The sequence below is a fragment of the Osmerus mordax genome, chromosome 24 (assembly GCF_038355195.1).
Source record: "Osmerus mordax isolate fOsmMor3 chromosome 24, fOsmMor3.pri, whole genome shotgun sequence".
Taxonomy (NCBI): Eukaryota; Metazoa; Chordata; class Actinopteri; order Osmeriformes; family Osmeridae; genus Osmerus; species Osmerus mordax.
In genome coordinates this window covers 1,300,011-1,313,745 of record NC_090073.1, presented here as the reverse complement: position 1 = coordinate 1,313,745, position 13,735 = coordinate 1,300,011, and the positions used below count along the sequence as shown (strand labels likewise).

General features: G+C 41.7%; 1 protein-coding gene across 2 annotated transcripts; it reads right to left on the bottom strand.

The window, feature by feature from the left end:
• Positions 1 to 270: 270 nt before the first annotated feature.
• ckmt2b (creatine kinase, mitochondrial 2b (sarcomeric)) lies at positions 271 to 13,527 on the bottom strand. Of its 2 annotated transcripts, none has more exons than XM_067227706.1 (10): positions 13,308 to 13,527; positions 11,197 to 11,364; positions 10,642 to 10,840; positions 10,357 to 10,452; positions 9,879 to 10,100; positions 8,432 to 8,517; positions 1,345 to 1,468; positions 847 to 981; positions 617 to 742; positions 271 to 522 (listed from the first exon to the last, which is right to left on the bottom strand). In XM_067227706.1, the coding sequence occupies exons 2-10, from the start codon at positions 11,337 to 11,339 to the stop codon at positions 412 to 414; spliced, it is 1,242 nt and encodes a 413-aa protein (XP_067083807.1). In that variant the 5' UTR covers positions 11,340 to 11,364; positions 13,308 to 13,527; the 3' UTR covers positions 271 to 411. The 2 variants fall into 2 exon arrangements, with proteins under 2 accessions (XP_067083807.1, XP_067083809.1); XM_067227708.1 differs by having other exon boundaries at positions 11,197 to 11,347.
• Between the last annotated feature and the right edge of the window lie 208 nt (positions 13,528 to 13,735).

Genomic DNA, 13,735 nt, shown 5'->3' with positions numbered 1-13,735 from the left:
TACACACACATACACACTTACACCCACACACATGCACAGATACACACAGACAGTTTCCTATCTCTACAGCTCACACCTGTGATGCTCCTAGCTGTCTCCCTGAATTAGAAAACTACTGTTCCCATTCACACATTTGGCTGTTTAGGGCATAATTCTATTATAGTAATACAGTTTCAAAAGTTTTGCGGGGCTGTTATGAATTTAATGTATAATTGTTACATAATTCCAAATTCTCATGTAAAATTGAAGGTATGCCAACACACACACACCTAGTAGAACATCAGCAGCTTTATTAAAGTGTAGAGTAGACTGTACAATTATGAGTCTCACACTGACGCACAACCAATTTGATCCTGAGATACAAGTGGCTGAAGGACCAGTGCTATTCCAGATGGCCCTGCTGGTTCACTTCTAGAACTGGGTAATTGGGGCTGGGACTCGGATGTCCTGCCCCTTCTCCAGCTTCTTCTCACATTCGATTAGGTAGTTTACGCCGTCAATCAACATCTGCACCAGCTCCACCTGCAGGAGTGGAGACACACATGCAGGGGTCATGGGTCAATAAATCCCTTCTTCCTTCCTTCCTACCCCCTCCCCCCCTCCCTTTCTTCCCTACCTCTGATTTGCCCAGACGGTCGTTGTTGGAGATGTCAACGGTGTCTCCAGTAGCAGCTGTGTCTACTCCTCCAGTGCCTCTCTTCTGGAGACGCAGGTTATCCAGGATCTTAGAGAATCGAGCGTCCTGCACACACACACAATACACACAGAGACACGCATACGCACACACACATACACATGGCTCAACTATTTCCTTTCTCAACCAACTATCTGTGTGTCTGTGTGTACCTTGCTGAGGTTGGGCAGGCGTACATGGACGCCAGCCCTCAGCCCAGTGCCCAGATTGGAGGGGCAAGTGAGGATGTAACCCAGACGCTCATTCCACATAAACTCCCACCCTCTCTCCTGGATCAGACGCTCCACCTACGCACACACACATTTGTGTATATAATGAACAGAAACAATGCTATGCACAGACTACATATAGTATTATGCTGTATGTCTATAAATATTATGTTAACTGATAAAGGCATCCTTTATCCATCAAATTAAGATGACAACTCAATACTTGCCTCAGGGGAATGTCCCTGTCTGCTAAATGACTAAATGTAAATGTACATTTGAAATATGTTGGGAAAACTGAAACTTGAACTAGGTGTGTAGCTAAAAGTACAATGCTGAGGCATAACATTTTAGTTTTTTATGATATTAACATTTTTGCAAACTTCCTGGCAAGGGTTAGCTGACCAACAATTGACCCCTTCACACTATATATATTTATTATACCTCCTTAAGCCCTCTGCAGAACCTCTCAAACACTCTCTTCATGTTGCCACCCTTCTCCATGGAGATGACCCTGGTGTGATCCTCCTCGTTCACCCAGATCAGAAAAGTCTTCTCGTTGTTGTGCCTGGGGTGGGGGGGTTTTACATAAGAGATACAACTCAGGTGTCAGGTGGCTGAGCGGTTAGGGAATCGGGCTTGTAACTTGCCTACTTGCCTCGGGGGAATGTCCCTGTACTTACTGTAAGTCGCTCTCGATATGAGCGTCTGCTAAATGACTAAATGACTAAATGTAAAATGTAACTCTGCCTCCTATATCTATCATGCTAGAACAACCAACTTCACACCAGCAGGTCACACCCTGAATTTAATCCAACAGGTCACACTCTAACCATAAACCTAAAAGCCACACCCTAACCCAAACCCTGGTCAAGGTGCCAGCGTACTGAAAAAGTTGCATATTCAGACAGTAGGCCTAGTTCATCAGCAAAGCATGCAGCTCAAGATCACATAGGTAATGCTGGGTACACACCACAGGATAATCGGGCCGATTTCGCCCCTTCCGACAATCCTCGGTAATGTCCCGATTATCATGATGGTTCTGCAGATTATTCTATCAGATCAAACTCCGAGATTATCACGGGAAATGAAACAATACCCAATCAGAAAGCAAGCTGAGAGAAGACAGAAGCATAACAAACACAGTCATAGCGCAGCACAAAGGTAAATGGATTTGGACAGCAGAGATGGACGATCAGCTTGTCAATTTGTGGCAACAGCGAACCCTTTTCTTTTTTTCCGTGAATTTTCCGTGAAAATCATTCTAAACCAGACCCCCACCCCTCGACTTGAGGCAATGGACCCAGTGGATGTAGGTGGTATTGCATTTCCGATTTGCTACCTGACCTCGTCCGGTCGTTTTTATTCTATTAACTCTGGTCAACATATCTAAAACTATCTCCCCCAATAATTTTTTTTGATTCTTGAACCTGGCTCATACAACTAGCTTTTTAATAGAATCATTTTTACAGATTTTAGCTAAGTTCGAAACCAATCTGAAATGGGTAAACTAGCACCCCATTTATTTGCTTACGTCAAGAAAAGTTGCCTGTAAACGTGCTCGCTGATTTACCTGAGCTGAATGAGAAAGGGCTTGATAATCTACAGTTGCCTTAGCCTGGCTCTGTCCTCCTACGTACTTCCGCTCAATTTTGATTTTGCTTCTGTACTAGGTCTGGCCATGAGGTAAGTAAGTCAGATGTCTCTGGTTAATTTTCTACCGGCCAATCAGCGAACAGAGGGAGTGGCTGTCTTTATTTCCGTTATTTTAAAGCAGATTTAACCATTTTGTATGAATGCTATTATGCTCATGGCATGACGAACGTAAGTATAGCCTAATATAATTTGTTATAATATCGTGGCATGTTACGGCATCATTATAGATTGTTGACATGTTATTATGGAGCAAAGACGAAGATGTATAAATCATGTCTGATAACCACGATATTGTTATGGTCGTTATATTCTTAGAACTTTATGTCAGTTAACACCACAACGATGGCATTAACAATAAGCTAGTAATAGTAAGCAACACTCATCATCATAATAATAGTAATATGGCTTAATTTAGCTTGCTTTGCCGAGCTACAACAACGACGCATGGATACAACGTGCTGTTGCACAGCGAGTATCGTATCGTGCCGTGGTGTACTAGCAGCACATGTAGGTTACATTTAAGCAAATCAAGACTTGCATGTAAGTAAGTAAGTAATGTCACATTACATAATGTATTTAAACTCAAGCTTGTGTGGTGCGTCGCTGTCTTCAATGCCACAGCCGAAACACAACCAAGCTTGTGTGGTGCATCACTGTCTTCAATGCCACAGCCTAAACTTGATGTCAAAAGAAACATTTTTCATTTCCGGCGCAGTCAAACAATCCCCTTAAGTTTGGCTAGCAACAGCAGCTAGGCTAGCTTGTAGGGATGGGCGAACGATGCCTTGTGAAGCTTTAGTGATTTCTTCCGGGTTGTGCCGGCCCAAAGAGCCGAACTATCGGAGCATTGAAAATGAACAGCGTCATATAGCAGCCGTTTAAACTGGCTGAATGAGGCGTAGTGGTTGTCTCCGACAGTAGACTACCCTACGTTATTTCATATTTTAATTAAGGCTACATGTGTTCATTTTTATCTGATATTACTGCTCACACGTTAAAATGTTGTGATACATCTGTAGGCCGTTAGAATTATGTCATTTTCTCACAGTAAAATAATATCTTCCGAGGTTCCCTGCAATGGTGCGCGAACTCGGGTATCCAGACTCGCAATATCAATAAGTTGTCGTACAACGCTTTAACCAGCTACACCACCGAAAAAACGCTGTTACCTGTCGATGCGGGTGGACGTACTTTATACGATACGGTTTTTATATCAATTAAACTAGATTACACTGATTTTTTCTTATTCTTAACATTTGTGATATGTAGGCCTATTGTGAACTGGGGGGACTTTATTTTTTACTAATTATTATTACTGTTGACAATGTTGACGAATTATCAACATTTGTTTTCTGGGCACTGTATAGACCTACCTAGTCCTAATTACGTTTCATTTCAATAAAATAACACAACACTCAAGTGCACGGATTTATAATTATTACAATACGGATTTGGCTAAGTAATTATGACTGATGGAAGAAACTCGAGCGATGCCTGGTGCTGCTTCTCTGGCAATGTGAGATTTGTCTTTAACAAGAAGCGGTGGCTTCGTTCCTTCTATGGCTCTGGTTTAGAAGAGCTGCAAAACTTCGAACCAGTTCGTGACGTTTGAAGCATTGAACGTCATCTATCACGTGGTTTCGTAATTTGACACAAGCTCCAAAACACTTTTTCGAAACTGTGCGTAGCGTATTGGTTTTGCGACACAAGCATCGATGCGTCAGTGCCATACGTCCCATCCCTACTAGCTTGCTCGTAGCACATTTTACTGAGGTCAGCTTCTCCACCGTGCAGGGCTCTATTTTAAGATCAAATGGTCGTATTTGGCATTGTTACTGACAATGATCGCTTCCAGCAAACTTCTTTTGAATTAGCCATTTCCGACTAAATAAATGTCAAGCTTATTTACATTTTTAGGGGGCATATTTTCAGTTAGCAGATGGTACTGTTTCAATTGCGATTCCTAGCTAATAATACTGCCGGTGAGAACGTTGTTACTTAGAAAAGCTTGTTTCAAGCGGGTTCAGCTTGTTTCAAAGGTGGTTCTTAATGAATGAATGCAATATGAGTGGGCTAAATGCTTGAAAATATCACTTCTGTAGAAGGCAAAAACTTAAGATGACCTTTTAGTCATATAGGCCTAGGTTAAGTTCTTTCTACATTTACAGTAGCCTACATTTAGTCATTTTAGCAGACGCCCTTATCCAGAGCGACTTACAGTAAGTACAGGGACATGCTACACTTCACTTTTTGTATTTTGAATTGTACATGAGCAGCAACAAATATAGGCTATGCTTTTAAATCTATGCGATCTTCATAAATCTAAATAGATCTTCTAAATAGAGTAGGCATTTTTATATAAAATATACAGAAATAGCAGTTGTAAAAATAGCAGTTAATAAACGGACCCATCTGCAAGCAAGCACACCCTGAAATTGTAGGCCTACCCTCTCTAGTTCCTCATAGCAACGGAGGATTTTCAGAAAGGTAACATGTGGTGAATGCTTGTGGACAATATAATGTAAATAACGTGAAAAGTATTTAAAAGTTGACCCAGTTGTTTAGTAAAAAATTATAATTGCTCAAATTCAATTTAACAGTGGTTATATTTTGTTACCAAGTGTTTTATTAATGTTTATCCACTCGAAAATATATAACTATATTCTGTATGCTAACTAGCATCTGCATGTGCCGTCTTTCCAGACATAGCATGCCTGCTGTTGTCCGTTGTCCATTCACACATAGTTTCTATTGTGAATGCAGGTGTTACCGTATATATGTAGTCAGTGGTGAAATGATTTGTTTTAAGATATTTACAAAAAAAAAGATGAATTGTAACAGATCAGTAGATGTAAGATATAGCAATGGAGGCGGAGCATGCCTGCTTGCCTTACTCTTATTCCCTAACCAGGTAAAGATGCACGACATATAGATAACCTTCCTCCCATCACGCTACTCAACTGTGATAATAAAATTCTAGCATATTTAACAGACTCAAAAAAAACTTGCATCAGTGCGCGAATCACAATCTGGTTTCATAAAAGGCAGGTCAATACATAACAACATCAGATTAATCCTAGACATTTTAGATTATCAAAACTGGATTGAGGATAACGGTTATATTCTTTTTCTAGATTTTAGAAAAGCATTTGACACGATCGAACACAATTTCATAATTTTTAATTTATTTCTCTTATAAAATGCTATATAAAGACATCAATACTTCTATTTCACTTTCATTTGGAACAACCCAAATATTAAACATTTCACGGGGAATAAGACAAGGATGATCCATTTCCCCTTTTCTATTTATCTTAGCGGCAGAAATGCTTGCTATTTTGGTAGATGAAAACAGCAATTTTGATCAACTAAATGTGTTTGGAAAACAAATTGGTATTAGCCAGTTAGCTGATGATACAGTGATCTTTTTAAAGGACCAATATCAAGTTGATAAAGCCATCCAACTAATTGATCTCTTTTCCAAAGCATCAGGCTTATACTTAAATTTAAATAAATGTGAATTATTTGCAATTCATAGTAGCGAGTTGGACTCTTTATGTAACATACCGGTAAAAACATCTGTAAAATACTTGAGGATAACAATCTCTAGAGACAGCAATCAAAGCGTTCGAGAACATTTTGTTAAAAATCTTTCAAAGGCAAAAAATATTTTGTTAAATAAAATGGAACTGCTCTCTAGATTTGTTTATCCAGCCTCTTCGCTAGCTTTCCCACTCCACTTACTAAAAGACTGTAACACTGCATTATTTTATTTTATTTTGAAAAATAGGAATCACTATATAAATAAAAATGATTTAGTTCACAATTAAGAAGGCGGAGGGTTAAATATTATTGACTTAGAAATAATGAATAGTGTTTTAAAAACTAAATGGTTCAGATCGTTTCTTTGCAATACATACAGTTTATGGTTTACGGTCTCTTCTTCAATATTTGGGAAAATAGGTGGCCTGGATGTTTTGATTAGATGTGACTTTGAGTTATCCAAATTACCTCTTAAATTGTCTGCATTCCATCAACAAGCTCTCTTGTGTTGGAAATTAGCATTTTCTCACAATTTTAGTCCACACAAAACTTGTATTTGGAACAATCATTTTGTTCTTCACCACAACAAATCTTTATTTTATGAAAACTGGGTTCGATATAAAAAAAAATCCCTACTGGACATGATGGACAACTATGGTAATGTTCTTAATTACAATGATTTTTGTTTAAAACATGGGTTTGTATGTCATCCTAGAGAGTTTTATACGGTTGTAAAAGCCATACCAAAACCCATAGTATTATTGGTAAAAGGGATTCTTTCACATCACTCTGTTAAATTCTCGCTCCCATCTCCTTGTCTGGGTGAATTTTCTATTAAAGATCCTAAATGCAACAACAAATATATGAGAAATATATTCATTGATAGACTTCATCCAAACAAAGTTAAACGTTATTATGTTTTCCAAGATTTTGACCCAGAGGAGGTGAAGGAACTGAGAATGAGTTTTCTTACCTTTCACAGTCTCCCTAAAGTGACAGAACTTCATTTTAAAATGATGAATGACACATACCCATCTAAAGAATTCCTTAATTCAAAGTTTGATATTGGTGAAAACTCTTGTACATTTTGTGGAATTGAAATTTAAACTACGGAGCATATTTTCTTTTATTGTGATTCTTGTGAGTTGTTTTGGTCACAATTGTACAGTAAAATGTCACATATTATTACAACTGTGAACCCCCTTGAATACAAACAAGTTAAGTTTGGTGTATTGAAAAAAAATTGTTCACCACACTACATGGTCAATAACCTTTTTCTATTTGCCAAATATTTCTTTCATAAATGCAGATTTTTGAAGACCCCTCCGTCCTTTCCTCATTTTATTAATGACCTCAAGGCTTTTGCTTCCTCGCTTTGTACCCTCTCAAATGAAAAAGCTACTACAGTAGCTAATTTCTTCAATGAGATATGTACCCTATAACTCCTAGCTACCCCTTGCAACAACCTACTTTGATATAATTAATTCTTTTTTTTTCTTTCTTTTTTTCCTTTCTTTCTTTACCTTGATTTGAGGATTTACTGATGCTACTTATTGTAATTTGCAACTATATCTGCCTTTTGAGAATTGTTAATAGTGTTTGAACATAGCCTATTTTGTATGTAAACTTGTCTATTTCTGACCAAAAAAAGGAGGTAGGAACAAGCTTCTGCGCAAGACCGGACGAGTCAGTCTGGAAAGATGGCGCGCTCCATTTCGCGCTATCGCTTGCCTCACTGCGCCACTGAGCACTTTTCATAGAAATGAATGGGGACGCCATCTTGGAAGAAAAATCTAGCTGTGTCTATTAATATATAAGTCGATGTTACAAACACTATCATCGCAATTTCTTCCTGCATATTGTCCGCCATGCTTATTCTGAAGTCTCAAGAGATTTCACAGATTTCTTGTGTTCACAGTCGGGACAGTGGTTGAAAATCTGTTTGTGTGAGGTGTGCTGTCTTTGTCACATCATGGCACAACACACACTATAGGAGCAAAACGGTTAAATCTAGGATTTTTTGTCCTCATGTTTGTGGTCTCTCACAGTTTGAAAATCTTATAAGATTAAAACAATATTTTAGTGTGTACCCAGCATAACCAGTCTACCACCTGAGAGAGAGGAGGGAAAGTGCAGGGGTGGCTGCGTGGTATGTTGACATCGTTTTTAGCATTAACAAGACCTGTAGAAGACCACAAACTAAACAAAAATAGACACTCATGCATACATACACTTATGGACACACAATCATGCACACACAAATATGCATGCACACACACACTAAAGCATACACTCACACAGACACTTATACACATAAGAGTAGGCAGTGTACCAGATGCCCCTGGCGTCAGGCCAGTCACGGGCCATGAAGGCACAGGTGAGAAGGGGGGAGACGGGTTTATCAAACAGGAAGTGGTCCTGGGGAAGGGGGGAGGGAGGGATGGATGGAACAAAAAACAGAGGGGTGAGGGCAGGAATGAAGATGAGAGATGGAGACAGGAAATGTAAAGGGGGGTATCTTTCCAGGAAAAAGTTTGGAGTGTAAATCTACAGGAGTGTATTTCACCAGGAACCAGTTTGGAGTTTAAAGGAGGGTAACTCTGCAGGAACAGGGTTAGTGTAAACCTACAGGAGAGTAGCTCTCCCTTTTAAAGGACATCCACCATTCCACATTGGCAACTCAAGGCTCTTTATTTGGCAGGCTGCCCTAGGTTGAGGCAGGGTTGACTATTCCTCTGGGCAGAGTGCACTACGCATTACCGAGTAGGGGAGCAGTATTTGGCATAGTTCTCCTAACCTTACCAGATACCGCGTGCATCAGGCCAGTCCCGGGCCATCCCAGAGGCCATGAGCAGAGGCGACACAGGCTTATCAAACAGGAAGTGCTCCTTGATTGGCCAGCACAGGGACAGAGAAACCAGAGGTCGTTAAGGGTCAAAGGCCAGGATTGAATACCCTCAGGAAGGGACCAGACTTATGTCTGAGCAGTGTTAATTTGGTCTTTTTATTTTTTTATTCATTGACAACCTTTTATTTCTTGACTAAATTGTAATTATATTACAGCGAAACATCTGTTTATTATGCCCTGATGAGTAAAAAAAAGATGAAGACCATGCTGTAATGTTTGGGCAGACAACCTAGATCACAGGAGTCATCTTGAAGCATTGGTTGTTTTCCTTTTTGGCCAATCATTTACAGGGATGTACACATTTTCATTACCTCCATGCATCTTTCTCATTTGATTTTTTTTTCTTGCTTAGTACATTTCCGTTCAAATGGCTAATCTTGTCAAAGCAAACTAATAAATCTAGCTAGCTTAAAAAACGAAAACCCTGAATGGCCTCTAAAATGATAAGCGCCTAATATTCACCAGCAGCATAAATGTTATCGGATATATGAAAGAAGAATGGCAAGTGAGTAACACATTATCAGTCTAGATGACTAAACACATAGTTCAGAGTAAAACAACACAAAGACTCAAATGTGTTATTAAACCATGTACAAAGTGACAAAGACTAAATGTATTATTTATAAAAATGATTGCCAAAATTAACATTGTGTCTGAGAATGTGTGTGTGTCTGCGGTAATGTAAAATACATGAAATCACATTAACCAAATGCCGCAGGTTTATGTCTTGTGTGTGCGTGTGTGTGTGCACAGGTATGTTTGCATGTGCGTATGTGTGCATTTATTGGTGCATGTGTATATGTGAGTGGATGTGTGTGTATGCATGTGTTTGTGTGCGTGCAGTGTCTGTGAGAGTGCATGTGTGTCTCACATCTATAAGCTGCTGTTGTTCTCTCTCGGTCATCTCCCCCAGGCTGTAGTAACATCCAGCAAGGTCTCCTGTAAGGCCGGATAGGGCCTGCACACACACACGCTCCACCTCTCGCCGCTCTGCACGCGTGCATGCTGGGGGCAAGCTCAAGCCTCGGATACTCCGCCCAGTACGCACGCGAGACGACAGCACATAACGCTCATCAAACATTCCCGATGTGATCTGAGAAGGAGAGGAGAAGATATATATTTTTAGCAAAGTCAAGCAACTATCTGATTTAACACTTATTTTTAACCTACACTGTTAACTCACCTATCTAGGCCCATTTTATGTAAGATTTCCTTGAGTGTTTTGAAAGGAGTCCCCCAAATAAAGTGTATTATTAGGATTATTAGTAGTGGTATGTATTGTTATGTGTGGTGAGGTGAGAGCCCATGGCGAGAAGGTGGGGTTATGTTAAGGGGAGAGGCTGTCTGACCTTGGAGGCGTCCAGGTCAGTGGGGTGCTTCATGGTGCAAGGGTCATAGCCATTGTGTCTGTCCTTGATGACGGGGTCAAAGATGTCAGCAAACACCTGGAGAGCAACAGTGGGGTGGAGGATTGGTATGAGGGGCAGAGAAAGAATGTGAGAAAGGGGGAGATGAGGAGAAAGTGCAAGGTGGGGAGAAAGACTCATGCTAGAACATCTGATACCAATGTACAGTAACTAAAACCACACATAAAATCTATGCACCCTGTCTTTCACAAATAACTCAACACACACCTCATAGCTCTCCTCGTCCCCTGCCACCATGCCCACGGTCTTGATGAAGGGGTGCCCGGGGTTGTCCACTCCCGTCTGGATGCACTGGTCCAGGGTCCAATTGTTGGGGGTTAGCTTGTCTCTCAGTCGACCATAAATTGATGGGGTCAGAGCTGCTGCCATGCAGTTATTATGCTTCCTCAGGTCAGGGAAATCCGCACTAAGTGGGTAGTTGAGTGAGGGGGTAGTGCAAAGGGAGGGAGGAGTGGTGCAGATGGAGGGAGGGAGGTGGCACAGAGGGAGGGTGTGAGAGAGAGTGGGGGGGTGGCACAGGGGGAGAGAGAGGAGACTGTTCATAGTGAAGGTGGTGGCAGGAAGGAACCAAGGCTGTGTCTTCTGTTTCTGTCAGGACCATAAATAAAGGGACACAAGGCCAGGCTGGCAGACAGCAGTGTGGTGACCTGTCCTCTGACACAGAGAGGGTAACAGAGAGAGGAAAAATAGAAAGAGGGGGAGGAAGAGATAGAAAGAGAGAGGAAAAGGGAAGATGATGGAGAAAAGAGGAGGGAAACGCACCTGGGTGGGTAGAGTTTCCTCTTCTCAGCAGCGGCGGCTGTGTCAGACAGAAGGTATCCCGACGCCAAGGTGCCTGCACCAAGGCTCGCCAGCACCACTGCCGTGCCACGCCCAAACATCATACGTCTGAAGGAGCTTGCCATGGTAACTTCTGAGGGATTGTGACACCTTAGGCAGTTTTTGGTCAATGTCAAGTCACTGTCAACCATGAAGAGGAAGTGGGCAAAAGCACTGTAACCATGTCTATGGATCGCCAAGTTCCTCTGTGTATTACATTTAGTCATTTTTACATTTAGTCATTTAGCAGACGCTCTTATCCATTACAAGTCAGTTGACAGAGAACCTTCACTGAGTAAAATAAAAATGCAGACTGAGATGACCTTTACAGAGAGGGCAGAAGAGGGACAGAGTCTTACGGACTTTTGAGCTGCTGGGATTCATGTGACAGCAGAGTTCTATAATCGTTCCAGAGCTGTGGAAGCATGTGTGAATATAGAGCAGGGTGGCGTGCAGCTCTGTGGGCGGAGCCACCACTGAACTTTGCCAGCTCACTCACTGCCACCTCCCCCCCACACACACACACACACACAGCCCCTACCACGCTCCCTTACAGACAGAGAGGTATCAGATGTACAGATCAGAGGGGGGTGGTCAGATATGCAGGAGGTGTCATCTAAGTTAAAGAGGTATCTACTCCTAGGTGAGGAAGAGGAAAAAGGAGGGGAGAGGGAGAGAGATAGAAAAAGAGAAGGGGGGAGGCGAGAAAGTGGTGTCCAGGCGGTGTCACAGACAACTCAGACACAAGGTCACCTCACCAGGATGTCATGGCACACTGCTATTCCTTTTTATCCAGCCCCTCCTTCCTCTCCCTCTCTCCTCCCTCTTCCTTCTCATTCAGTTGGCCACTAATTAGATAGGGTGTCTGTTTAACTGATAATTGCTTCAGGAAGGACAACAGTTTAGTATAAATAGCAGCAGTAGGTGAGCTTTCTCCTCAGTGCCAACCCTGGCCTGGCACATAGCCTGTCACTCAGCTAGCCAGTGCATTATCCTGTCTGACATTCTCAACCGGTCAACCGGGCTTAGAGAGGACAACCAGAGACATAGGACAAGGAGGAGAGGAGTAGAGGAAACAGAGGGAGAAGACGAGACAAGTGAAGATTGTCATAGAAAAGGAAAAGACAATAGAGGAAGGAGAGGGAGAATAGGTTAAGAGACATAGGTAGACAGAAATAGAGAAAAGCTATGAAATTCACAAAATAAAGGAAAAGAGAGGGGGAGTGAGAAATAGGGTAGTAGGGTGAGATGAGTGACAGAAGGTCAAGAGGAGGACATCGGTTGAGGATACTCTATGGGTAAAGAGGAGGGCATGGGGGAGGGGTAGACACAGGAGCTCAGCAATTAACAGCATTCCCTAACTGTTAATATTATGGTTAGAAAGATCATTCTTATATTTAGGGTTAGGGTTTGGAGTATTTTTCAGTAGAGGGCTATGTGTTAGTCGGGTCAGGGTTAGAAGAGGGCAACATGTTGGTTGAGGGTGGTTATGAGAAGGTTCAGAATGTGAGCATAGTTGATACGAGGCTAGATTATAGAGTAGAGAGCGTAGATATTGTAGAATCTAATAAGTAGAATGAGATCTCAAAAACACATACAGTTCTTCTGTGATTGTGTCATCTTAGGTCTGATATTTAACCAGGAGTACCTCTACAGGACTAGACGACCAGGACTAGAGGAGAATCATGACCACTGAGCCTCGGTAAAAAGATGATCAGTTTCCATAAACTTCCATCTAGACTTTTAAACTCAGACAGGAAGCACTCTCTCTCCACATAACCTAAATATAAAGCCGGTTGGCTAATACCCCTCAACCGAATATTATATTGTTTGCTAATACAATACTACCTAGATATGATGTTTGTTAGTTAATACCACACTACCTAAAGAACCACACATCAAGAGATAGAGTGGGGGACAGGAGGAGTGAGAATAGGAGAGGTGGGGAAATGGGTTGAGGAGATGAAAAAAGAAGATGAGGGAAAAGGGGGATGTGAGAAAGAGAACAGGAGAGGAGGGAAAGGGTGTTTTGAGGAGAGAGGAAGTTTTCTCACCTGTACAGTGGAGAGAGAAGGGAGGTTTGTCTCCAGCAGTCTAGTCCTGACAGACTTGATCGTCAGAATGAAGTAAGACGTTCAGAGAGAGAGGATGAGAAGGAGCCAGGCAGGGAGTTGAAAAGAGAGGGAGAAAGAGAAGGGGGGAGGGGGTGGGGAGTGAGAGACACAGGGAGAGAGACATAGACAGAGAAAGAGAGAGTCCAAGAGAGGGAAGAGAGAGGGAGAAAAAGATAGAGACAGACAGACGAAGAAAGAGAGAGGTAGATCTGTGTTCCAGGTTTAGGATTAGCAATACGGGAGATAGCCAATCCTCTTTCTGCTATCAGTCAGCATGTCTGCCTTCCCAACCCCCAATGTCACTCTTCCACATGCCCTTGAACTAACTCAAACTTCTCTCTCTTTCTCTCTCCCTTCCTTCTTGCCTC

Bases quoted from the DNA above. Each gene is read 5' to 3' on its own strand.
- ckmt2b (XM_067227706.1), bottom strand. From the start codon at position 11,339: ATGGCAAGCTCCTTCAGACGTATGATGTTTGGGCGTGGCACGGCAGTG. The intron at 8,518-9,878 runs GTGAGACACACA...CCCCTTCCCCAG, and splicing joins AACAACAGCAGCTTATAGAT to GACCACTTCCTGTTTGATAA. The intron at 982-1,344 runs GTATAATAAATA...GTGTGTGCGTAG, and splicing joins TCTGCAGAGGGCTTAAGGAG to GTGGAGCGTCTGATCCAGGA.